The following is a 27937-nucleotide window of genomic DNA, read 5'->3' on the forward strand; positions in this document are numbered from 1 at the left end:
TTAAGAAATGAATTGCCGATAAAATAACTTTAATTGAAATTTGTGAATATAGATTGCTGTATGTTGATAGTCAATTCTTTTTTGCTGGATAAAATGGATGGTTTTATTCCGTGAGGTCTGGCGAATTTATCCTCAATTTCTTCGAGGCCAGCTTGTCCAATTTCCACACGCTTGTGTTTTTACTCTTTAATGTGTTATACCATTTGGTAACCAATGGATAATGGTCGAATTTATATCCGATCGCTTCCAATGGTAGCGTGCCGGCCGCTAGAGCGCAATCGGCAATAGTCATATTATCCCCAGCTGCATACTTGGAGCATACTTCAAGTATGTTTCGAATGCATTCAGAGCAAGCTCAACCTTCTTTCTTCCTTTCATTGGTAATCAAAGAAAATTGGCATCATCTACGCACAGAATTTTAGCATAAAATAAAGTTCAAATGTTAATTTTGGACCGATATATTCCGCATATTCACAAATGTGGTTATAGTAAAATCCCATATTGAAGTTCAATCCATGGTTGACCAGTGCTCGTTTCTTTGGCTCCTTCGGATGAATCGAATTCTCTGGCGCAAATTAGTCACATAAATACATGCATTATAGCAACACTCTCGCTCAATAAAAAACCATCATCGTCAAGCACCGGAATCTCTTTTTGTGGATTCAACTACAACATTTCAAATCGACCAAAATGCTTTTAGAAACACATCCAATGTATCAGTTTTTCAAAAGGTTTTCGATTACCTTGAAATATTCATCAGTTAACTGCTCACAGAAACCATCTTGAATGGAATATTTAGTTTCAATACCATATTGCAAGCCAATGATGGTGAACCATCAAATACACCGTATAATTTAATCTTGTTATTGAAACTAAAAATAAAGTACGTATAGAAACATAAGCAAACAAAAATAAACGATTGACTAGAAAGCAAGTTATAAACACACCAATCGAACAATTTTCAAAAAAATACAAATGATAAATATAGGTAATTTTTATTGAAAATTTGTTGAGTATTGAACATCGAGTTATCAGTGAATTTTCATCAAACGCGGCATTGCGAGGAACTGGTGTTCTTTGTCAAAAAACACCGGGAAACGCCCCATCCAGAAAAACGACATTTAAAAAGCCCTGGTTTTATGAAGCGCAAATAAATTGAACGCTCTAGAATAAAAACAACGTACTGAATGCTATTGGTGAGATCTAAAAGAACGCAAGTGTGTTCGACTTTGCCGCAATAAAGGAATGTATGTTTTGCGCCAAGTAAATTTTGAAAAAAGAGAGTATGTATTTCGGCTGAATCAGTTGTTGGAAAAGGGATGCATGTTTCAGTTTTGTTGGTTTGGATAAAAGAACGTAAGTGTCTTTGTTCTGGAAGTGGGCTTTGGTGGATCCTCAGGATCATCAGAACCGCTCCCAGTTCTGGAGGTGGACCCTCAGGATGGGCCAGGGCATTGTCAAACCATAGTCTGGTCCATCCTGAGGATCCACCAAAACCCACTTCCAGAACTGGGAGCGTTCTGATGATCCTGAGGATCCATTGAAGCCCAGTTCCAGGAAAATCATCGTTAAACATGCATCTTTTTTTTAACAACTGATTCAGAATCACTTACTTTCCTTTTGCAAAATTTATTTGGTGCGAAACATGCGTTCCTTTATCAGCAACTGATTAAGCCGGAAAACATACTTTCCTTTTACAAAATTTTTTTGGTGCAAAACATACTTTCCTTTTAGTAAGACAGAATTGGCAAAACACATACATTCCTTTTCCAAAATTTAAAGCGAAAAAAAAACATACGTTCTTTTAGATCTCACCCATAGAATGGTTGTTATATCAAAGCGGAACACGGCGTTTTTTTAACATAGATTTGTTGTTTTTATTCTAGAGCGTTCAATTCAACTGCATAAAAATTAGCATAAAGGCATTTATGCACAAATTTATAATATTTCGATTTTATTGAAGTAAAAAAGCAAATTTGTATATTGTATATTTTTTATATTTTACGCAATGAATGATGTATTTGAATGAAATTTACACATTTGACCACAAAAAGATCATTATAATTGTTATTAGTTTGTAAACTCCAAGCAAACATATATATTTTCCATGTGCATTTCAATCTTTTCGTGAAATCTGAAAATTGTCGAAAACTGTCAAAAGGAAGAAAGTTCTCTTACCTCGCTTCAACAAAAAGCGGCCCTACTGTGGTTTTCAACTTCGGTGACTGAATATTTGTTTGTTACACAATGCACTTCTTCGTCATCATTTCTTTATCTCCCCACATTATCTGCTTCCATTGGCAAAAGAGGGTGTAAGCAGGATAACCCTTCTTAAATCGTCCGAAGCTAACCTTTCTCAGAATTGACTATGTGTGGCTGGACCTCCCGTAACTGACTGGCCGTACCTATGTATGATCAAAAGGAGTGAATATGCTGTTGTAGTAACACACTTACCATACCAGAATGAAGAGAAAAAAGGATTTTTGTTTATTTTTGTTGTTTGTGATACTCAAAGTCGTATGACCACTTTATTTAGTCATTCATTACAATTATCAGTAAGATATTAGTAATAATAAATGCATATATTAATAGATTCTTTATTGGTGAGTGTTTGTGTATCTCTTTCTTGCGCATCTTCCATATCTATATGTTTGCTATATGTGTTTTTTTTTCTGTGTGTTTCTGTACTTTGACTGAATATATTTTTATGTATACGGTGTTTTAGTTTATAGCGCTGACATTTTGCATAACTAAGTTTTGTTTATATCGCTTGCTTCTTGTATTCATGTTTGTATGTAAATCCAAAGTGAATGTTTTAAAAAATCTATAAAAAGGAATAATACTTTTTCATTTTTTATTTATTTACTTTTTTTGGTAATAAATTTGCAGTGACGACTTATTTGTTCGTGTTGCTGCGTATTTTTGTTTTTTTTTATTAGATTTTTGGTTCATTAAAAATTATGCAAATTGAAACTCTAAATGAGAAGGAAAAAATATGCAATGTTTTAATTGTTAATTGATTGGTCGTTTAATTAATCACCAAAGAAAGAATAAATACGAAGTTGAGATCTAAAATCTATGTTCTTTTTAGCTAACTAAATCAACTAGGTGTTTGTTCCATTAATCAGAATTATCTTTTTTTTTTTTTTAAATGACTTTTAAAAATAATAGCGTCTCATATTCATTCGATACACATTGATTGGCGAAGAAAAAGCAATGGTTCGACCATTCTACACATATAAGTTTCTATGTGTTTTTTGGGCAACATAAATGAGTTCTACGGCATTTCGCCAGTCATTTGCGATAACATCAATTTATTCACATTATTTTCCTATTGATAAAGCTTTTTATTTTAATTTTCAGCACGTGAAAATCAGACGATTTAGCACGAGCTATCTGCTCAGCCGTCGATTTGGATACTGTTAACACCATATGCGACAACTTTAAATAGGACAATCATTGATTTTTGGTGAGAGTGAAAGAGAAGATTTTGGTGTCTAAAACTACGCCTGCTATACACCTCTTTCACTTTAATACAAAATCAAGAGACGATATTACGTTATTACATGCTTACTGATGACGGCAACTATAATAACGGTTGGGCAGTTAACTCGAGCTAAGGCCTGTTGAAAATGAATATTTTCAGAACAATATTCGATGGTTGTGAAAAGAGATATAACTAACAGCATTTAAAAATGCTTAACTTTTATCGTTCTTCCGTACAAAACGGCAAATTCTAGATACGAACATGGATGGGGTATGGGTGCAGGGGAAAAAACAACCAACCGACCACAACAGTCATCTACATGTTATTTAATAAAAATCGTATGATTTTCCATACTCGAATACATTTATTTTTTTTACTGATAATAACAAACATAATAATAAATAAAATCTCATTTGCTTTGGTGATTCCATTTATTTGCCCGTGTATGTGTAAATCACTAGATCAGTGTTCTTTTCACACCGTTCTGTTTTTTTTTTTTTGTGTTTGAATTCGTTGTATCCATTTATGTATGTTTCAATTTTTAAATGCAACTTTTCATCTAAAACTAGATAATATATTCATATTTGTTTTGAAATCGATGTGGACAATGATCGTCAGTGACATGGATTCTCTAATATATTTAGACTAGCATAAACACCATCGAAGCAAATTAAAAAAAAAATGATTTGTCTTTCCATGCACAAACGATCACTATTCACCTCGAACAACCACTAATTAGATAAAAATAGATAATAATTTTAATTGTATAATTCTGTTTATTTTATTTTGTTGGGAGGAGAGGGAGAAGGGGAGCAATAATCTTATCTCCGCTTGTATTTCTGTTAAACACCCGCATTTGGAGTTCTACTCTAGTTAAAATCATTTGAATTTCATATTTTAGCTGCCTCTTTCGTGAATGTTCATCGAGTGTAAATTTTGCAAGTCAGGGTTCTGGTTTTTCTTTTTGCTGTTTAATTTTAAAGGTAAAATATGGTAAAAAGAACTGGTGCTCATATCATCATGAGAAATCATGATGTTCTTTTAATCGGTGACAGCAGAATCATTTTCGACACAAAAATCATTCCACCATTTATGTCCCTGGGTATTTATAATCTCTTTTCCTTTTCGATATTTTTTTTGTCATGCATTAGACATTTTCTGTTGGGATAATTGCGCTAATTCGCAGTTTTGAACGGAAATGAAATGTACTAATTGATTAATTTAACTTAGTGCGACGTTGGCTTATGTATGGCACGTGTATACGTGCGCCCGTTTCGCTTACGCTGCAATATTTAATAATCATAAGAAAAAAATTGGAGACACTTTTTCCATCTCCTTGCATTGTTGATTTTTCATTCTCTCAACACTGTAAATTTGATTTTCACTGGCTCTAAATCAATATTTCGTTATTCGATTTACATCAACATCTCTCCTCTTCGAACTTTTTTTTCTGTTCTTTTCTATTTGCTATTGATTTCATGTATACGATAAAATTTCAGGAAAACATTCATATGTCGTTAATTTGTGTGGCTTTTTCATTTCAATCACAGTTTATTCTAGAAAAACAAAATTTTATTTACATTTCAAAAAAATAAAAGATTAAATACCGAACAAAATGGTCGTTCTCTTTGACCCTTAACCGGGCAGGTAGGGTCTCTGAGGCCCGGTAGTGCATTTAAAAAAAAAAGATACATAAAATCGCATAAAATATTATTTTAATCAAACAAATTGTTTTGTAATATATTCTTTCATTCTTCTACTAATCGTTGATAAGTTGTTTTAAATTTGGTTCCCTAAGTAGCGCTGTATTGAGGTTTGAACAACTACCGGACGTACATTTTCCATACAAAATGTCATCAATTTTTTTAAAATGAAGTGCAAAATTTGTACTAAACAACTACTGAACTGAAACTTAAATTCATCCGATTGGGAATAAATATTGATTATTTTTTTCATTTCAGTTATATTTTACAAAAAACATATTTAATTCAGTATCTATTATGTTAAAACAATAATTTTCGTTGTTTAAATTCAATGAAATTTGAAAAAAGAAAAAGAATTTTTTTTCATTGAATTTGCATGGAAAATGTACGTCGGGCCTCAGAGGGCGATAACGCTAGGATTTTGACCTGCCCGGTTAAGGGTTAATCCGTATCACTCTCTCGCTTGATATCGATATAGAAAAATTAAGTTAGTTTTTCTAGTTATTTTCCACGTCAAGGAGTTGCGTGATGACCTAAATCGATATATAATCCGAATGGATGTGAGCACGCAATTCTCTTGTGTCTTGTGATGACGTGTGATATCAATCGAATATAATGTTTTTGATGTCAATATATTAAAACAAAACAACAAAAACAAATGAACAAAAGAGCCGAAAATGCTTTGTATCGTCAATCAAAGAGATTGAACATAGATTGTGTTGTTCGATTTTTTCAGGTTCCGGAATGGAAAAACGAGCCTCAACCGAAAAATTTCTGCTTTTCTAATTGGTTTCTCTCTAATTTGTTCTCCTGAAGGTTTTACTACAACGTGTAAAAGCATTGAAAATTTAATCATACGACGTGCATTTAATTAAATTTCTCTGATAAAATTTATTGTTTTCTGTTTTGCAAAATGCCAATGTTCAATAAAAAAATATATTTTTTTTGTTTCAATTATTACTTTTTCTCGTTTTTTTTTTCAATCTCATTTTGTTTACATTTTAAATCTATATGACATGTAACTATTTGTCAATCGAATTGATAACTCAATTTTTTTCGTCTAATAATTCGTGTGTTTGGTGCGAAATACAATGCTTCATTCAAAAAATATCTATTTTATTACATCTACAAGCTAAACAAAAGGAAAAAAAAGATAACACATATTTTTTTGTTCTTTTGTTCAATTTATACCTTTTTCATACGAATAAAACATCACTAAGTCAACAAAAACGTCTAATTTGGCATATGATAACTGTGTGTGTGTGTGTTGGGCAAAGTATCTCATACAGAGGTAGAAAGCAACAGCTGAATTCACAATGTAAAAGGCAACGACGTGCGTGCAACATATGCTTTGCAATCATTTAAATGGATTTTTGCGGAAATGAAAGATGAATGAGCACGAAAAAAATGCTGGACTGGGAATACCAACGAAAAAAAAAAGAATTTTCAAATACAACCGACTGGTAAAAATGTTGACACAAACTACGCAGCTTCAATGGCTAACTTCTGTAGTGTGTCCCAGCTGTGTGCAGGGAGTATGAACAAAAAGTTGAAATCAAACGTCAAAAGTGATAAAAGCGACCGCATTTGAGTTAAAGTTCCACCCACGCAATACACCATATCAACGGCATTTTGCTTCGATTCGTAGAAATTGGGTTTGAGCGAAAAACATTGTTTTCTCGATGTCCCACACACAAGCGTGTGGTCAAAAGTCAAGACGAATTGCTTCTACCCTTTTTTATATACATATATTTCATTCAGCTTATGGCAATGGATGAGAAATAATTTTTTTTTTGTTCCGACAAACAAATGAGCAATTATGTAATTGTATGATACAATTCTTCGGAATGCCAATTAAACCTTGAAAATGTGTTTAGTTACACTGAATCATCAGTATTTTGTCGGTTTCATTTTTCAAAGGAAACACTTTTTCATCGAGACTTCGAGTGAAAGACTGAGACTGAATAACAACGAGAGAAAAAAAATACAAGAATAAGAGAAAGAGAATAGATATGGTCTTTGAATTCCAGATACGTAAATTAGTTTTCCAGCGGAAATAAAGTTATGAACAATGAAACAAAAGTGGAAATTTCTGTTGTGCATGCGATACGTTTCCATCCGTTTTCCGCTACGGTGCATTGAAAAATAACCAAAGTGCCTTTTAGTTTTCTACTTCGTTTGGGTTTTTTTTCTCCATCGCAACCATTTCAATGGGTTTCAAACTCAAATGATGAACAATTTTCCGCTTCATCTCGAACACAGAACATTAAGAAATGGAATTTTCCGGAAAACTTTCGAGTATTATTTTTCTAGAATTATTAATTTTTTTGTTTGTTTCATTTCGCTTCGCAGTGATACGCACCGAGAGGAGAAACAATTTTCCAAAATGAATGAAAAGATCAAATGTGCACACAATTTCATAGCTCTAAATGAGTTTTGCAAGTGAAAAGTGCACTTCACAAACTTGGATTATTTATTTATTTATGAACGCCAACTTTTACTATGTTACGCATAGGTTTTTTTTTTCGAGAATGAAAAAAAAAAAAACGAATGAAATGAGCAATTTTTTGTTACGTTACCTCAACCAAGCAAAGAACTTTGAATTTTAAGCGTGTTGAACGGTAGTGTCGTTGTGTTTGTTGTTCATAATTTACAAGAAGCGACAACCGATGAATACCATGCGACAAATTCGAAATGGGAATTTTCTCATCTAATTGAGCCACTTATCTCGATGGAAATTAATCTGATATGTTTTTACAGCTGGCTCCTATTTAAATAGTAATTTCTCAAGTGTTTGCACTGGCAGATAACGAGGTTCCATATTCGTTATTTTATGATTCTTGATTTTCTCTCACCATCTCAGCGGCGCAAAAAGAGAAACGACATTAACAGAGTGTGAGTGAATGAGTTATCATTATTGCAATCGGTTTTCGTTTGCATTTCGCTGAAAAGAATTGAATATGAACCAAACACTCTGTCGTGGGAGTTATGTATGTGTGTGTTTGTGTTGAATTGCTGTTTTCTAATTTACTTAAAACCCGGCCACATTGAAATCAAGTGGTTTGTCCCTAACTTGGCATTAAATGAATTTAATCCAAATGGCCATTTGCAGTGATGAATCGTTCAAAAACAAATGTTTACTGCTGTAAATGTACTAGCCATTCGGAATAGGTCGAAATCCGTAATAGCACAAGGACTTCACTCTAATGACCAAACGCTTTTTTTGTTTTTCATACCGATTTTTGTATTATTTTAGTTGATTACTTTCTGCACAAGTTTGCATTGAATCCGATCCAACTGTTTTGATAAATGATGTTCAGTCGTCATGCAATTTCCACACAGTAAATTGAAAGTTTTCTTCGTCATTTCCCATTCGACATTGCTTCAAATAAAAAGTGATGGCTCTTGAAAAAAAAAACACTCCCATCGCAGATCGTTAAAGAATGTCTTGAATCACTTTTGCCGTTGTGGAGAATATAGTGTGCCATTTATAATATGGGTTATTTCCAGAGCTTATTGAATGGTTTATGGAAAGGATGCGTGGGTGAAATCGTTCAATAAACAAGAAATTAAAGACTCGAACGAGCTAATCATATGTCAATAAATTACAACGATGTTATCAACCGGAAACGCCTCCACGCTAAACCTAAGCTAATGGTGAAGCTGCTTTTCATCGTGTATACACAACACCATAAACCAGAAACCATCCGATTGGGATTACAAGCAAACATTTTTGTTTTTCTTCTTCAATGTATGCTATTCTATCATCACCGTTCCTCATTGTGTGCCGAGTTGGTTTATGTTCCAATGATTTTGAATTGTGTATGGATGGATGCGCATCTTGTTTCGCAAAATATGGTAATGATTATTTAGTGTGACGAGATGCATTTGCATGTGGGAAACATTACATTTTGCAATGTGAATTGGGTCAAACGAATCCCATTCGTAAACAGTGTCCAAGCTGCTTTTCATGGATTTTCATTTTCATTTTGGCTATTTATTATTATTAAACATAAAATTGGAGAAGAAAAAAGCCACCAACTAATTCTGTTTACTGTACAAATGAAATAATGCGCTTGTAAATAATATGGGTAAGGTATGTAACGATCCAAATTGGTCTTTGGCGCCTGACAATGCTGTGTATGCAACAGCGTTATCATGGTCTGATTAACTGTATGCGAATTTCATTTATTGTGTGTGTATGTGTGTGGTAACAATGCATCTGTTTACTTTAAATTCCGCGAAATATTTTGCTTTTTGCACACAGCAATCTGGTGGTTTTCTCCCACTTAACACGTTCTGAAATCTGTACGAAACAGATTTTTCCAACACGATACAGCGAGAACAACGATAATAACAACAACAAAAAATCAAATCACATTTATTCCCTACGAAATGTTCGCTGCAAATCCTGCACTGCAATACGAATACGTTCAATTTTTGATGCGAATTAAGTAGGTAAGAGTAAGAAAGATATATAGAGAGAGATAAAAAGTGTGAGAACCAGAATTGCAGTCTCAACAAATAACACGATGAGAACAACATATAAAACCAATATGACGAAGAAAAAAAAAGAGAGAGTAGGAAACGTGCATTCAACATGTTTTTCGCATCCATATATTTCTTGTTGAGCAATACAATTTATATATGACGCAGGGCAATTCTGTGGTATAGCAAACAAGTTGGCAATTTTATTTTACATAGTAAACTTATATTACGTAGAACGAAAGGGAAAAACGACGAAAACACAAATTTATTATGAGCAAAAAATATGTGGTATAACATGAACAATTTCCAATGCGAAAATAGATAACAGCAATTTAAATGCACTTTGACGTAAAAGCTTTTCCTCACTATCTACCAACTTCATCCCCTTCTTTTACAGGGATTTCGTTTTTTCTTCTTTTCATTCATATTCAACTTGTATTCTTCCTCTTATTTATCTCGCTTATTTTCTTCGATTTGGTTTTGATTGTATTTTCTGTGAATTTTTTCTTCTTCTACCAAATCATTTTCGTATACTTCCATAATCAAGTTGGGCTTTTTAACTCAAGTGCCATTTCTCTCTCACACTCTCTGTAATCTCCTTAAATGCTTGACAAATAAGCATACGCACCCACTCACTCGCTCACATTCTTAACCTTGCCTCTTTCTTCACTCGCTCTTTTCTTCGATGATATTGTTCTAACTTTGCACCATTTTGTAATGTCTTTGTCATTTTAAATATTCTAATGATCCATTAATAATTTGCAAATAGAATACAACAGTGTTGCTGCGCTGAAAACTCTTTACATTTTTACTGTTTCTCTTTTGTGTCTATTTTTGTGGCTCGTAATTTATGTGTTTTTTTTTCTTTCGACATTTTTCTCTGTCTCCCGTTCTTATAACTGTAAGTTTATTCGTTGAAGTTTTTATGTGTTGTACATTATATATATATATATATATATATATATTTGTTGCTGTTCTTCTTCATAACAGAAGTAGTACAGTTGAGATGATTTTATTTGCACTTGCTTTTCGCTAATGGTTTTGGTCTTAAAATCGTTTCGAAAGCGCTTACATTACGTGACATTTTTCTTTGATATTAGCACTTGAACCTTCACCACCGTCTTGTGAAACACCGCCATTTGCCAGATCTTTCTTCTTTGGTTTGGATTTTTTATTCTTTTTTCCATCCAATTGCAGTGATACGGTGCGCGTTTTTTCCATATTCAGCAATTCCTGTGCGACAAATGAAAATGATAGAAAACAAAAGATAAAAAAAGAAATTAGAAACTTTTCTCTCTCTCTCTCTCTCACTCTCTTGCTATTTTCTGCGCTAAACTGCAGCCACGAATAAATTAACAATGTGATAGACGTCGGATAAATATTCAAGTAAAATAATACTGGATGAGCAAAAGTGAAAATGAAAAATTGAAAATCTTTCAAGTGATTCGCACGACAGCAATATAGCCGCTACGACGAAAAGAAAAACGTGAGAAAGTAGCCACTTTCTTATTGATGGCACGTTTAATGGATTTTTTTTTTGTTTTTGTTTCGGGAGAGTGGGAAAAATGTATTAATAAGAAAGCTGTGGTTTGTCTCGAGGCAGTGTTGAGATTTTCTCTAATTTTCACACGCACCACAAAAACCACCGTTCTTGGAAAATATATTATTTTTAGATGCCTAGACAGAATTTTTGATTGATTTTTCTCTTTTTTTTCACTTACTTGAAACAGTTCAGTCACCCGAATGTTCTCTTTGGCCGAGCATTCTGCGAGTTTGCAAGAGAATATAAAACAATTAATAAAAAATATTAATGAAATTTCTTATGTTAAAACTATGTTATGTTAGGTATTATGTTTGTATATTGATTGCAATCTCACCCATAAATGAAACGCCCCACGATGCGGCCTCAGCTTTTCCCTCTAGTTCGGTAACTTCGCGCAATGCAGCGCTCTCATCACATTTGTTGCCAACCAACATGACCGGAATTTGTGTTATCTCTTGTCCTTTTAATTCCTTAATCAATGTCCAAATCGCCCTCAATTCTTCCAAACTCTGTTTTGAGCACACCGAATATACCAGTATGAACGCATGGCCTTTTGTGATCGATAAACGCTGCATTGCCGGAAACTGATGGCTACCCGTTGTATCTGTTATTTGTAAGGTGCAGATGTTCTTATTGCAACTAATGACCTATCAAAATGAAATGGGAAAAAAAGTGCCGAAAAAAAAGAATATATATTATATTAATTCAGCATTGGCACTTCGACGAGCTCTGAAACTCAATGATTGGTCTGTCTGTACATTTTGATCCTCATTTATTATAAGTTTGACAGGTTAAGCACAATAAATTTTCGTGCGATTGATGTTGATGTGAGAGAGTACGTGCCACCATCGATATAATGTATCATCAAGAACTCTGGGTGTATATGTGTTACTTTAATGTGCTTAATCGGTTATAAATTATTGTGTTATTACTGATTAAATCGACATTCCACCCGAACAATGGCCATTGCCGCGAATGGAAGTGGAAGTAACAGCGGTGTGCACACATTTTTGTGATATGCCACTTTTTTTATCGTCATAAACCGTCGCCTTTAGTGTACTTAAGCGTTCAATATTTTCACGAAAAACAATCAAAACTTTTCAACATTTTTACGATGGGCTCGAACAACAACAACAGTCGACGACGTATTTTTCTGTTTTTATTCGCCCACAGTGGTGCGCTTCTATTACGTCGCAGGAAATCTGTACACATTGTATAGGTACCAAGAAATACATAAAAAAAATATTTCTTCTATTGTTTTATCGAAGTCACCGCAATAACAAAAAAACCATTTCTCTTGACGTTTGAGAAAATTCTTTTGTTGAGCCCATAAAAAACTTTTCATCAATTGGTTTCAATGATTTATTTGAATTTTGTCAACTTTTTGTCGAATGGGTATGTCATGAGTCAATTTTTCGAATTTGCCATCAATAACCAGGTAAAATCGACTTAAATCCATAATCTGTTGATATTATTTTTGAGTTGGTTTTTTCTCTTTTGCGCACTTCAATCGTTTATTTAATAGATTTACTAGTTCCATTTTTCTATGTTCCGTTGGGTTCAACAGCAAATGTACGGTTAACAAGCAATAACCCGGTTGTTTGTTCTCATTTTTATGACTGAAATATTATGGTGTTGTTATGGTGAAGCTCCCTTCAAGAGAGAGAAAGAGAAAGAGAGAGAGATCAGTGAAGCAGCAGTTACTTAGCCCAGTGAACCGTCTCTCGCCAATCAATGCGATTGGCATTTTTTTTTGGGTACACATTCGCAAAGAATGCCAATAGTTGAATGCGTATTCACATGCCTTTGATGAGCCACTTTTCATTCAATTCAACTTAGCTCTGCACAAATATGATAATTGAACGACGCATTTTCAATTTGGAATGTGTGCATGGCAACATACTAAATCGTTATTTTTTTCTTCCTCGCATTCAATCATTTCATTTTATTTATTAATTGAATTCACAAAAACATAATCAGCATTCAGGTTCTTTGAAATTTGAATACAGCATTTTCTGCAAAAAATTAAATTGATCGTTGAGAAGAAGAAGAAAAACTCCCAACAACAGACAGAAAAAGCTTGAACTTTGCATAAAGATCTCATCAGAATCTCATTTGCGAATTATATTTTCAATGAAGTTTCTCAAGTCGTTTTCCATGAATTTACCAATAGAATAAGTATTAATAATTAGCAAATCTGTTGAATAGAAACGTGATGTAATCATAGAGCGGTGAACAGACATGTTATGAAGCACATTTGTGTGTATGATTTTTTTCTTCTGGAAAATTCATCGTCATCAAAATATGTAGATTCCGTAAAATAAACTTTCATATTTGTTTGGATGCGATGCTTGACTGAAGTATGTTCTAGATATATTATTATGCAATGTATGTATAGGACTTATACAAATTACACACTGCAACAAACTCGAACTTTTTTTCTTTATGCAGAGAAATTTGATTTAATTTTGTTATTTTAGATGTCAGCTCTTTACTTCAGTGGCGTTGAGTATTTTTTTAAGGAATCAGTCACGAAAACTGACTCATTGATCAAAACTTTGCAGAAAGACGCGAACAACTTTTCGAATGCTTGAAATGCCGTCAGTTTGAACAAATCAGAATAAATTTATACAACTAATAAGATAAATATGAAACTGTGGAAACTGAGCTTTATCACCTTCCAATTATTAATATTATATTTATCATTCAATTCAATTAATTCTTGAATTATCTTTCAATATGAAATTTTCTTTTCTAGAGGCAATGGTGTCAGCCAAGCAAAATATAAACCAATTATATGCCGGAAGTTTACTTTACTATAGATGTAGATGAAGTAATAAATATACTCGACTGCATTAATGCAAATACATTCAATTTAAATAAAAAGAATCATAAGCAGTTGTTTTTATTCAACTGTCGCACAGTGTTATTGAAATGATTGTAATAAATATGCTAGTTAAACATAAGATATAGACTCTTTTATTTTTGTCCAAAAAGCGCTAGCGTACATTCCTCGCTGACGCGCAATTCAAAAAAAAAAATATGTATGGATAAAAACAGAGAGAAAATTGGAAAAAATGGTAATATGTTTAATGAAACGCAATCAAATTGAAGTGTTTCACGGTACACACAAATAATTCCCCTTAATATTATACACGTACTTGTCAAGAGTGGCAAGAGTGGCTAGACAAGCATTCTGAATTATATTTGTTTACATTAAACGAATGTAAAAATATTCATACATTTGGATCCAAAAATATTAGTTGAAAATAATTTAAAGTGATTTGTAAAAATAAGAGGATTTCATTTGATATGCCGTAGAAGCGAGAAAAAAGATGGAAATCCGTAATGGAAAATCGCAACTGGAACTGATACAAATCGTTTGTTTATTTATACATTGATGTTGCTTGCATGTTCGTGAGTTCATGTAGTGAGTTTCGCTGACGCGTTTCGCTGCTATCGCTGTTTCTGCTATGTGCTGCATGTTCAATTTGGATTTGTTGCTTCAAGGTTTTTCATTCTGACTCAATATGCCATTTTTTATGCTCTGATAAAAAGTAAATTAGATTTTGCATGGCTCTTGCTCAACAATATTCAGTTGAAACCATTTCATCGGGGTAGAAATCAAATCTCTCAAGTTGTTGTTATCGAATATCGTTAGCTCATAAATTATCATCAAATGCTTAATAAGAATCTTAAGAGTTTTATCATCTCCTCTCTCTCTCTTCGTCACTGATGCCCTTAATCGATTATCCGATAGTCATCGAAATCCAATATTTCAAAGAAGCGAACTTTTTTCACTCACAGACAACCGAAGGAGGAAAGAATACTCGCAAATAATGTTTGCATCGTCTAATCACAAATGATTTCAATCATCATGTTTTTCGATTCACGTGTAAAATGAAAAATGCCATAAAATCTCGCATTTATTGTCATAAAATACCTCCATAAATCGGAAATATGTACAAGTACTTTAATGGCCGTCGATTCGGTACAGCTTACTTTGGTAACATTGTAACCACTGTTTTATATTTTATGACAATTGCATTGCAGTGCCACCAATCCCACTATGCGGGTCTGAATGCGCAATGGATGATTTAGATTCGCTTTTAGTATGATTGACTAACGATATTGATAAAAGATCATAGGTTAGCCATCAGTAAAATGAAACGTTTGTGATATGTCAAAGATTTAATTAAAAACTGAACAACGAAGTGAAACGATACGTGCCATTGGACAAATATTCCCATCGATACTTATTCAGTCTCTCATTCTCTTGTCATCTCAATGTTTATCCTCGCTCACAAATCTCTTACTGTCTCTTTTGCTCCGTTTATCGCTATTTTCTCGCTGGCTGTGTCATTTTGTTACCAATGGCCCTGTTTATTTTCGATTTTTATCATGAATCTCGATAATTCTCCCATAAGTATACGTAAATCTAAGCACAATACGAACGAGTGTTGTTTTCAGATGGTTGAGCATGAATTTGAATTCACCGTCAAGGAATTTTCGGTCACTTGATTTGTGTACCAAAAAAAAACGATATAAATGGCAAGCGATTACGGGAAATAAATGAAGTCGCGAGAAATATTGTGTTTTCGAATGTAAACAATGTGAAAGATGAGCATGATATTTGCCTTGGCTTTTCCTTGTCGCGATTGTTATGGAGTGTTGTGATTGTGTAATTTACATTTTCGTTTGAGTGAAACCAAACTTGATTGATGGAGCAATGATGTTGACTATAGAAGATAAATGATGACATTTTTGACATTACCCAAAATTCACGGTCTTCTTCTTCGAAAAAAAAAAGAAAAGTCATCGCGGCTGATCGTCCATTTTCGATGGTTTTCTTAGAAACCAATCCCGAGAACATTGGTTTGACTGTCGAAAATCCCTTCACGTGCGTCGTATATATCTCTGATGCGTAGGTGGATGTCGGTTGCCACATTCAACAGATTATATCAAATGGATATTTAATTAGCGGCAAATAGCGCACAGGCGCGTACCTGAATGCCAAACTCCAACATCATTTTCAACCTTTTTGGTTGTTTGTTTGTCCCGTTTCAAAAGGGAAACAATCCACCCACGTTCCATGTCAAAAATTCAATATAATATTTAAATATGATTTATATTTAACTGTAAAGAATTCGATTTCTTGTTGCAATTTTTCTTGGAATGTTTTTTCTCAAAATGTTTACATTGTATTGCTGAATATATCTTGTTTTTTTTCCTCTTTCGTTCAATCTTCAAAATTCCAATGTACTGGGGATTCCGAACAATATTGACATTGCCTGCAATATTTTGTAGAGATTTTTTTTCTCGCTGTAACTTTTTTTCGCATAGAATAGAACGCATTGGAAGTGTGCGAAAAGTTTATTTTTTTAACAAAATAATATGAGTTTAGTTCTTCCAAAAGCAGATATCAAATAAAACGTTGTTCATATTAATTCTTGACTGCATGCCATTTCACAGCTTGATTGAAGTAAAGGAATTGTAAATAAATTTTAGCGATGTTAAAGGTACCCGTCATCGGAATGATTTCGAAAATGTCAAACTTTTATGTTGTGGTTTGGAATAAATTCACTCGTCCCACTCGCATACACGAAACGTACACATATGCCAGCCGAGGAACGAGCTTAAATGTCAAGCATGTGGTTTTTGTGTTGCATGCATTTGCTCACTTTAAGTTTATCCACTTGTTGGTACACCTTTTTGCCAAACCAATTTTCCTCTTGTTCCTCATTTTGATATTACCGTCTCATTCACTTCGCTTTCATTTTGAAATCATTCATTTTATCTACTTTCATGCTTGCATCAGTTACTATTTTCAATATAATGCTTTTGAAATTCAATATAGCTTTTGAATAGAGTGTGTGCGCACATTCCAGTTCCACATCAACTCTCTGAACGCAAATAATAAATTAAAAATGTCATTTATGGCAGAGATTTCTTTTCATTTTCGTTTGCGTGGCCTTCTTTTTTGGTTTGTTTCCGTTTTGTCATGCAAAAATGTGGGCACCCAAACGGAGCAAATTTCCTCTTTGAAATCGTAGTCTCTTGTGAGATTCACGTACATGTGTTCGCGATTCATGTTCAGCATTCATGACATTTATATTATACTGTTCGAATCGAATGTGAACAATGCCAAATGAATTGGAATGCGTGCGATTGCTCAGCAAAATCAACTGAAAAGTTTAAAGTTCACATCGATTGAGTGTTTGTGTGGGTGGGTGGGGTGCTGGTTGAAAACGAGAGTGAGCGAAATGAGCTTTCGGCATTTTCTATGAATTAATTGAGAAATTTATGTTAGCTGCATTACAACGACTCAGGCATTTGTTCGAATGGAAAATGGCCGTTGGTTGTATGTTGCCATACACACGCAAACGCTCACTTCTATCTACCATTCTACCTACACGTTTTGTTGGTGCATTTTCATTTTCGGTGACCTCTCATTCATTTTGCCTTTTTCATTTCCACAGCACTTCAATCTCTGCCGTTCTTTGCTACTTTTATTTTCACATTTTCAATTTGCTACGTTTTCATATTAATTCCCATTCGATTTACATTCAGGCAGACATACAGACGCTACAAAACGTATTACATGGGAATTTTAGCGATTTGATTATTTCGCTTTTGCTCGCGAATAATTTCGCAGATGCTGTTTCATTGATAATACAAAATCAATCGCTGTGGATGTAATTAATGTGTTGTCTACGCCAAAGCGAAACCATTTTAAGCGAGACAAGGGCCTTAAATAAATTTTCCAACTTGATGGAAATATGCAAAATTACTGCATTAATTTAATGGTTTACTTTAAAGTACAAATAATACATAGTCAAGACACCTAATATTTCAACTGTCTACTTAAGCTTAATATACCCCCAGAGAAACATTTGCCACGCAGAATAGTGAACGCGGCAGATGGAAATGAAAAATACCAAGAGATAGATTGGAATAGGGAGCGAGCACCATTTTAGAACACGAAAGATTTGTAAAATTGGGGCCAAGATGGAGATAGATTGACTGGTAATTTACTTGCTGCATCATAAGTTCTGTGACCGTTTGCCAAGTTCAAAACGAAAACCAAACAACAATCTGTTGAATTTGGTTCTTAATGAGGGATTATTGTTTCAGAAATCAGCTCATTTAAATCTTATTTAAATTAATTCATACATAGATTTGTGTGGGACGTTAGTTAACGTTGGCGAAATAACGGAAAATATGGTACAATACGAATTTTTAAAAGTTAAAAAGTGTGCTTAGTGTTTCAAGCATTGAAGTGTGCATTTGTGCTCTGCCAAAGGCCTTTACGTACAAAAGGAAGTCAGTGTCACAATGGTCAAACAATCAAAATGAATATAATAAATTCTCTCTGTTGATGAAAACGGAATTCGAAATGATGTAGCACTACGAATATTCGAATAGTATATGAAATGTTTGAGTGAGTGTGAGATGGAAAAGATTTTCACACCAAAAACAAACGATGTACATTTCTTTGTACGTGTGTCAAACGAGAATGTTCATTCATTTAAGTGAAACTAGTAGAAAATCCATCAAATACGCTTGGATCACGGAATCGTGTTATAATTTTGTTCCAACTTTCATTGAGTTCGGTAATTGAATTAATGAACTGTTTCTGGTGCGACAACATTGGTTGTGTTTGGTGAACTGTCAACTTAGTTGCTTCGCTGAACACAAAATATAACAGGAAGTGGCTCAAATAAAAGTTTACCGCTGCTCAACTGTTCGCATCTTATAGATATTCTGTTGTCAATAAGAAGGACCGTGAGAAAGAAGAGCGCAAAGAAGAAAAAAAAGCGACCAAATGTATGTATGTGTACTTTATATTGGCAATTGTCACTATGCGTCGTCGCATATCGCGGATGGCGTCTTTGTGACACATCCATCGTGCTATACGCAGCGCACTGGCAAAAATAAAGCAATTAAGATGATATTAAATAATTAATTTTATTTTACGTTCATGCTGACAAACGATGATGCCATACATTTAATGGTTCGGGATCGAGAGCTTGGTCGCTCGCACCAGCCATACACACATATATATTACGTATATATTATACTCATATGTGTCAACTTTCTAGAGGTGCTATATATGGTTCTAATGAAAATGCTGAATGCGCGTTCTATCGGCTTTTATTTCGAGGTTTTCTCTCTCTCTCTTTCCTTTCCTCTATCGCTGAATATCTGTTATTACCGATTGAATTATAGACGGTGTATGTTCATTATGGCCTCAAACACAGTACACAGTCGGCACAAAAATGCGATTCGTAACATCAAAATAGTACTGCGTGTCGTTACATAATCTTTGTACTTTTGAATACTGCCACACTGAATTTATGACACGAAAAACTTCATTTTGATAGCATTTAAAATGATTTATGTTTCGAAATGAACGGTAAATGTGAGTTTCACATTGTGAATTGGAGATACATAAATCGTAATCATCACCGCACAATGAGTGAAATATATGTGTTCAGCGATTGAACAGCAGTCGCATACGATGATAATGAAGTGAAGAGCATACGCCGAGAGCCTTGTAACATTTACATTTTATCTAAACTATAGTGAATGTAGGCATAATCGCTTCACTCATCGCATCACTATTTAGATAAAGCAAAAAGGTTCCAGTAGTGCTAAAAAGGGCCATTGGTGTTGCTAGGACGAATTGAAATAACCTGTTTATTTCTCAATCATCCATCCAATTATTATCAGTACTGGATAAATGCAAACTGATTTTTATCATACTTCGTAGTTTAAGTGACGCAGCGACACGAGATAGATGGACGAAGGAAAATTTCCCCTTTTATCATATCAAATCACTTGGTGTTTTTTTTTTCTTCATTCTAATATACGATGGTGTTCATCATAAACTTGTGAGTTATTCATGGTATCGATCAAAAACACATCTAAAATCCATCGTCATTTGTCGGCCGGTTGGGTGTGTGTATATTTTGTTGTTAGACCACGCTTAAAGTACCATAAATTGATATAAATAACATCCATTTTCATCTTAAAAATACCACATTTCTAAGCCTTCGATCCCATTGACAAGGAGTTAAAATTGATGTTCAACAATATGCATTCGCATTCTTGCTTCGCTGTCTCTTGGTTGCTTGTCTGCTTGAGTGAGCACCAACTCAAAATATGTAGAAAAGACGTAATACAAGTAACGACACTGCTTGACTGTTTCAATGTCAAATTTATTTTTAATGCTCCGTGCGGTAAAGGAGAGTGAGAAAAAGCACAAAATAAAAGAGACACCAATACGACATATGCTATTTATAAATCATCATTGAAAGAAGAAGAAATGCTTTCGCATGCATTCGGCTGTACTTTTGCGTGTGAATCGCATGTGTAAGCAATAAAAAGAAGCTCTGCATCGATTCCCTTTGCTGCGTTGTGTCTGGCGACTTTCAATCGCCTGTGCGCCCCAATCGAACTATTGTTTTACTTTTCTTCATTCCTTTCGTTCTTTACACCATCTCCACCCTCCCCTCCCAACTCTCTTCCATTCGCCGTCTTCCATTTACTTTGCACACTCCATTGAATTCAAGTAACGGTATGTTGCAACAAAATAATTTTCTTAACTTGATTTGTTTTTCATGAGCCCACAGCATGGCATACGAATCGCATTGTGGTTCACCTCCGTCTTCAACAAATGAAATAACGCATTTTCTTTTCGCATTTTTGATTATTTTCTGTTTTTAATTTATCATGACAGTCGATACCCTTCTAATGCACAGCATCTACTACTGGCTATCAATGAACCCTAAACACAAAAGGTAAATGTGATTTTTTCTCTTTCTATTTTACTTTCGCCTTTGAACGCGTTGATCTAAGGATTCAACACCCGTTGAATGAATAGAAAACTTTAAAAAGTTCGAACAGATTCTGAAAAACAAAAGTTTTGTTGTGCGTCACAACTCTCTTTTTGCATGATACAATATAGCCGTACAGCATCAAAACCTCTTAATCTAATAAAAGGACATATAACAACAAATTACGCCTTACCTGTCGGTATGTGTCTTCTATCGTTGGTATATAACTCTCTCGGAATGTTCCTTTTATGAATCGCAGCACCAGTGAACTCTTACCAACTCCACCTGTGTATGTGTGTGTGTATGTCATTTATCACGCGACCACCGACCAAAGTGAAAAAAAAAATGAAAAAAAGAGCACATAGAAAGACATTAGATTCATGGTTTATTTCAACATTTTCAATGTACAATTTAATCAAATAGTTCATTCGTTCGTGTTGATGAACATTTTTATATCGTCAATGTGACATGTGTGTAATATGGGCAATGCCAAACTTATAGCGACCGTGAAACTTTGCTCACAATCAAGATTTCAGTAAACAGAAAATTGATTTCGATAAGCAAAACGTGTCACATACACAACGAACGGTTTTTCACCACTCATGTGTCAACGAACAAAGAATGTCAATCAACGAACGTGAATGTGTCTGTGACGTGCTAACACTGAAAATAGAATAGTCTATCCAGAAAATCTAAAAATAAGTTTTTGGAAGTAGTCATTAGTTATTTATTTTGTTGGTTGGCGTTGTGCATTGTTCTTTTCTTCACATGTTTATGTTTCACGGTCCTCAAATATCAACTTTCACTCTCACTCTTTCGCTCAACATACATCTATATTGTTACGATTAATCATTATATTATGCGCAAAATCGTTGCTACTGTGGCATGTTATTAAAATATTTATTGTTCTATGAATAATGTAATAAAGAAAAGCACATAAGCAATATGCTTGTCATTAAAATTTGTTGCGAATTGGGCAAATCATTGGGGAAAAATATATAGATATATATAATACGTGAGAAAAAAAATTATATACAGGGTGTCTCAAATAATAGGGCCGTTCTAAAAATTTTAAAATTTCAAAAAACCCTTTGGGGGGTATGTTGTAGGTAAAAAATAGAAAATTTCTATCGGAGCAGAATTTTGAATTTTTCCCCAGAGGGCGCAGGGGGGGTCGATTTTCCCTAAAAATGAGTATCTTGCCAAATCGATCAAAATAAAATGAAAAATAAGTTTGAATATTTATCCATCTATGGTTGCAATGTGTTCTAGGGATCTCCCTCTACAAGATAGACCCACTTGTAGGTCGATCAAAATGCAAGGGGGGAGGGGGAGGTGTCATGAACAATAATTTTTTTCTTCTTCATTTATTTCAAAATTGCGATATGAAAATCAATTTTTTTTTCTTCTATCATATTGCTAGAGTCCATCCCTACAAAAAAAAATAGTTTTTAAAAAAAATCATTTTGATTTGAGCCGGCCCGAGGCCGATTTTCTGGCTATCATGTTGATTTTGACCCTATTTTTTCATATTTTTGAAATTTTTGTATGAAAGTATGACAGACTACCCCTATTTTTCTTGTTTTTATCGTGTTCTACGCAAAATTTCCCATAACATAGACCAGTTTAAACATCCCAAAAAAATTTTTTCGACGACAAGAGGCCCATCGGATGGTCGTCGGATCGATTTTTTCACACTTCGCCCGATATTCTGCGATTTTTTCGAAAATTATTCAAATTGTCTACGGCTTTTTTGCTTCCTTTGTGTTCCTAGAGTGTTTCTCTGCAAATAATAACAGTGTTTGGATTATTTTATTTTGATTTGGGCCGACCTAGGGTCAATTTTTTGGCCGCCAATTACACTTTTATCCTTTTTACAGCATTTCGGATTTTTTTCAGAAAATTGTTCTGAAAAATTCCAACTACCTATTGATTTTTGCTTCTATCGTATTCCTTGAGTCAATCTCTACAATGGAAAATAGTTTTTAGAACATTTTATTTGGATTCAGGCCAAAGCGGGCCGACTTATTGGTGCCAAGGCGATTTTTCTACATTTCGTCCGATATTTCGAGATTGAATTTGAAATAATGGTGTGTTTTTTTACTTATTTGTGTTCGTAGATTCCATCTTCATGACACAGAATAATTTTCAAATCAATTCACGACCAAATTTTGAGCCACCGTACCGACAATTCGATTTTTGGGTTAAAAACGACTTGATGGCCAAAAAGACGCCCTAGGCCGGCCGAAGCCAAAATGAAGTTATCCAAACACTGTTATTATTTGCAGAGAAACACTCTAGGAACACAAAGGAAGCAAAAAAGCCGTAGACAATTTGAATAATTTTCGTAAAAATCGCAGAATATCGGAAGAAATGTGAAAAAATCGACCCGACGGCCCACCGATGAGCCTCCGGCCGTCTAAAAGCTTTTTTTGGGATGTTCAAACTGGCCTATCTTATGGGAAATTTTGCGTAGAATACGATAAAGGCAAGAAAAATAGGGCTATTCAGTGATACTTTCATACAAAAACTTCAAAAATATGAAAAAATAGGGTCAAAAATCGACCCCAGGCCGGCCGGAATCAAAATGAATTTTTCTAAAAACTATTTTATTTTGTAGAGATGGACTCTAGCAATACGATGGAAGCAAGAAAACCACGAACAATTGAAATAATTTTTGAAAAAATTGCGAAATGCCGTACAAAAAGGGGGAAAATCGGCTTGGCGGCCAAAGAATCGACCCCAGGCCGGCCGGAATCAAATTGAAATTATCCAAAAGCTAATGGTTCTTGTAGAGAAAGATTCGAGCAACACGAAGCAAGCAAAAAAGATGAAAGAAGTTGAAATAATTTTCGAAAACATCGCAGAATATCGGGCGAAGTGTGAAAAAATCGATCCGACGATCATCCGATGGGCCTCTTGTCGTCGAAAAAAAAATTTTGGGATGTTTAAACTGGTCTATGTTATGGGAAATTTTGCGTAGAACACGATAAAAACAAGAAAAATAGGGGTAGTCTGTCATACTTTCATACAAAAATTTCAAAAATATGAAAAAATAGGGTCAAAATCGACATGATAGCCAGAAAATCGGCCTCGGGCCGGCTCAAATCAAAATGATTTTTTTTTAAAACTATTTTTTTTGTAGGGATGGACTCTAGCAATATGATAGAAGAAAAAAAAATTGATTTTCATATCGCAATTTTGAAATAAATGAAGAAGAAAGAAATTATTGTTCATGACACCTCCCCCTCCCCCCTTGCATTTTGATCGACCTACAAGTGGGTCTATCTTGTAGAGGGAGATCCCTAGAACACATTGCAACCATAGATGGATAAATATTCAAACTTATTTTTCATTTTATTTTGATCGATTTGGCAAGATACTCATTTTTAGGGAAAATCGACCCCCCCTGCGCCCTCTGGGGAAAAATTCAAAATTCTGCTCCGATAGAAATTTTCTATTTTTTACCCCCAACATACCCCCCAAAGGGTTTTTTGAAATTTTAAAATTTTTAGAACGGCCCTATTATTTGAGACACCCTGTATATTTGTATAGCAATAAGCTTTTTATAATGTCGCATTTAGCACCCAATTTCCTTTCGTTCATTCTTTGAATATTCGAGAGCAAAGCTGTAAACAAACCAAAATGTTGGCTTAGTTTGAATGAATTGAACCATTGTTCCAACGGAATGAAAGTAATTCTCTTTTCAATTAAAAAAAACCTAATGACAAATATTAACGATTAAAACACATCACATGTGTATCTAAATTCATAGCTGTAAATAGAACCAGAAGCTCTTAACCACGATTTTTTTTTGAATTTTTACAACATATGAGTGGTTCATTCGAAAATTATACTTCAATTCATCCAAAGAGTCAATACATACAGATATTTCGAGCAAATCATAAGTTGAGAATTGAAAATGTATGCGAATTTCCATATTCGTGTTAGTCCGTAAATTCCTTGGACCGGAAAATTTTTCTACGAACAAATGTCAACCTCCATTAGCAAATACGAACGAACGAACGAATGCGAATCACGAACGTATAGTTTTTCTACGAACGTGTACGTTTGCATCTTTATTTAGAATTCGATATTTGAATTTTTTCGAAATTTTAAAAAATATGTCCTTTTCATGTAACACTTCGTACCAACTTGAGAATTTTATTTTTGTGGAACAATACGTTGACAACTCTGCACGAGATTGGCAAAAAGGTTCCCCAGACTTCAATCAAAAATATCACCATAAAAATACTCTTTTATTCCGTCGTTGTTAAAATTAAACGATTGCCCATTAAAATAAATATCAAAACAACCCAAAAAGAAATGGTTCAGTGACTCAAAATTTCATCGATTTCCAAATAAATAAAAAGGTATTTATAAATTGCCCAATTTGGAATGACTCCATTTTTATCGAGTTTTTTTTATTATTAAGTTATTTAAAGAGGTGTTAAATCAAGTTATTTAAAGAGGAAAGAAATAAATGGAATAAATTACCTGCGCCGAAGACCACAACTCGATAATCGTTGCTTTGTTCTGGCATTTTAGTAGATTTTTATTTTGATTTTGTGTGTACTTAATTTAATTTTCTAAATTCTACGTCCAATATAAAGTATTTAATGTTTATTTTGTTCGATAGCAGCGGCAATCCAATCTGTGCACTATTGAATATTCAGTTTAATTTGCAGTTTATTTGCATTTACTTTGTATGTCTGTGTGTATGTATTCTTTTATTATGTAAACCGAACAATAGTTATGAATTCATTGTCAACAAGCCATTTAACAAGCAATTACAATTTATTCGATAATATTCATTGGTTTAGCACGTTCAAAAAATTCACGCTCGCTATTCTCGGTGCTGTGTGTTCGTCGAAAACAGAGCAGCAGCAGCGGCACAGTCGATCGTTTATTGTTATTATTATTGGGTTTTATTGTGGCAAAAAGTGGTAAAGTTATTTGGTATGTATGTATATATCGATAACGTGTGTGCGTTGTCAAGATAACGTGTACACATTTAATGAATCAGATGGTTATGGGATATATCGAGAGAGACAGTGTTAACCAAAAAAACCGATTGCACCACAATCGTCCTCCGCCCCATGGAAATTTTAAAACAAATTTCACCAAACGGTAAATGGCACTAATGCTTTCGGGCAATATTCAGATAATGTGTGTAGGTCAGTACACAATTTTCAACATTAACAGGAGTCGTAATAGTAACACGGTAGCACCCAGCACCAACTTGTAGTCGTACGCGTGTGGTCGATGAGAGAGAGACAGACTTGTTTGTATGTATCCAAATAGATTTTTCGGGTAAATTGCCTGAGTCGAAATGCGTTGGTTGATGTTGAAACAAAAGCAAATATGACACAAATAAAGCGACGGCTTTTCTCGGATATTATATGCTTCAGTGGATATGAAAATGTGTAGGTTGCGTATATCTATCGTGTGGCTTTGTTCTCTTTCTCTCCCCGTCTTCTTGTACGCGCTGTGTATGTTCGTACAGAATAAAACACAACTTATTGGATTTTCCCGTTGACTCGTTTTTTTTTCTTGCTCCGTTTATATTCGATATGTGTGTTTCACCACCGATCAACCAGAATCGACCGATGCAATGAAGTCGCCTGAAGGTGTTGCTTTTTTATCAATTAAACAACAAAAATGAATTTCAACATCAACAATGCGAACGCTCATACACAAAGAGGGCGGACAGAGTGAAAATACAATGCAAAATGTGATGAAAATTGTTTCGCTGATTAAATTGTGCTTTTCCGCCTGCAGCTTATGATGTGATTTATACAATGTTTGTTCGTCGTATGCGCCATGCGTTTTCTCTCAATTGCTTTTAACCACTGCCATTCGTTTTTCATTCCCGCAATGCCATTGCATATGATTGTGATTGTTCAACCCGTCGTTTGTTACACTTTTTTTTATTTGTTGCATGAAAATTCTTTTATTTTGATTTGCTCGCTTTTTTGTCCTTTGACATTCAATTTTATTTGGAAAAGCAATATTCTATCGGCATATTTATTCTGCAGCTATAATACGTTATTCAATTTGCACACATATACACGGAACGCAATTGGATTTTGTTTATCTTCGTTCTATTGTTTTTTATTTCTATTCTGAATATTGCCTCCTCGGCTGCGATTAAATTTTATGCTTGGCTTTTCGAATATAAATGCCGAATATTTGCACTTTTTTGTATTTTATATTGTTAATTTAAATTTAATCAAAACAACTAGTAAATCACAATGTATCTTTCGACCATGTGTCAGGCTACGAGCAAATATGTCGTATTTCGATGTGTATTTTGCATTCGTTTCTAACGATTGATATAGCCATTTGCGTTATTGGCATTCACAACAAAATGTTCCCAGTGTATTCTCACACACAATTTTGCTTTTTTCTCTTCTGCTTTTGCTTTGTTCATTTAAAAATGCATGAGAACGTGTCAAGTATGTATAATATCACACGATGAAATGAAATGGGATTTTTTTAAAATCGAAATGAAAGAAAAAAAGAAAATACGATGAAAAATCGTGTAAGTATGTGTATTTGATTTATAATTTCTTTCTTTTATTTTGTGTTTGTAGTGGCTCTTTTCACTGCGCTTTTAATTTGAACACAATTTTTGTTTAAATCGTAAACTTAAATTATTGCTTAACCAATGAAGGGAAAAACATAGAAAAAACACCATTTAACAAATATGTAAATGTTGAACGTTGGCGTTTGTTTTTATTTGGTGGTTGTTATTGGTAGTCTCTTAAAAGAGATCGAGTTTGGTCGTTGATGAAAATCACAAGTATTTTCCGCGATTCACACAAAAACACAACTGCCCGAATTATTTTATTGATACACAATAATCGAAAGCGAC

General features: G+C 34.0%; 1 protein-coding gene and 1 pseudogene across 1 annotated transcript; both read right to left on the reverse strand.

The window, feature by feature from the left end:
• Positions 1–103: 103 nt before the first annotated feature.
• On the reverse strand, positions 104–10408 carry LOC116349289 (annotated as a pseudogene).
• On the reverse strand, positions 2505–27937 carry LOC116349386 (GTP-binding protein Di-Ras2). The gene is made up of 5 exons (XM_031780790.1): positions 25558–27937; positions 21254–21345; positions 11556–11868; positions 11400–11443; positions 2505–10911 (listed from the first exon to the last, which is right to left on the reverse strand). Exons 1-5 carry the CDS (start codon positions 25601–25603, stop codon positions 10747–10749), a joined length of 660 nt encoding a protein of 219 aa, XP_031636650.1. The 5' UTR covers positions 25604–27937; the 3' UTR covers positions 2505–10746.

This window comes from Contarinia nasturtii, unplaced genomic scaffold (assembly GCF_009176525.2).
Source record: "Contarinia nasturtii isolate CC-2019 unplaced genomic scaffold, AAFC_CNas_1.1 Cnas_scaffold_2861, whole genome shotgun sequence".
Lineage (NCBI taxonomy): Eukaryota > Metazoa > Arthropoda > Insecta > Diptera > Cecidomyiidae > Contarinia > Contarinia nasturtii.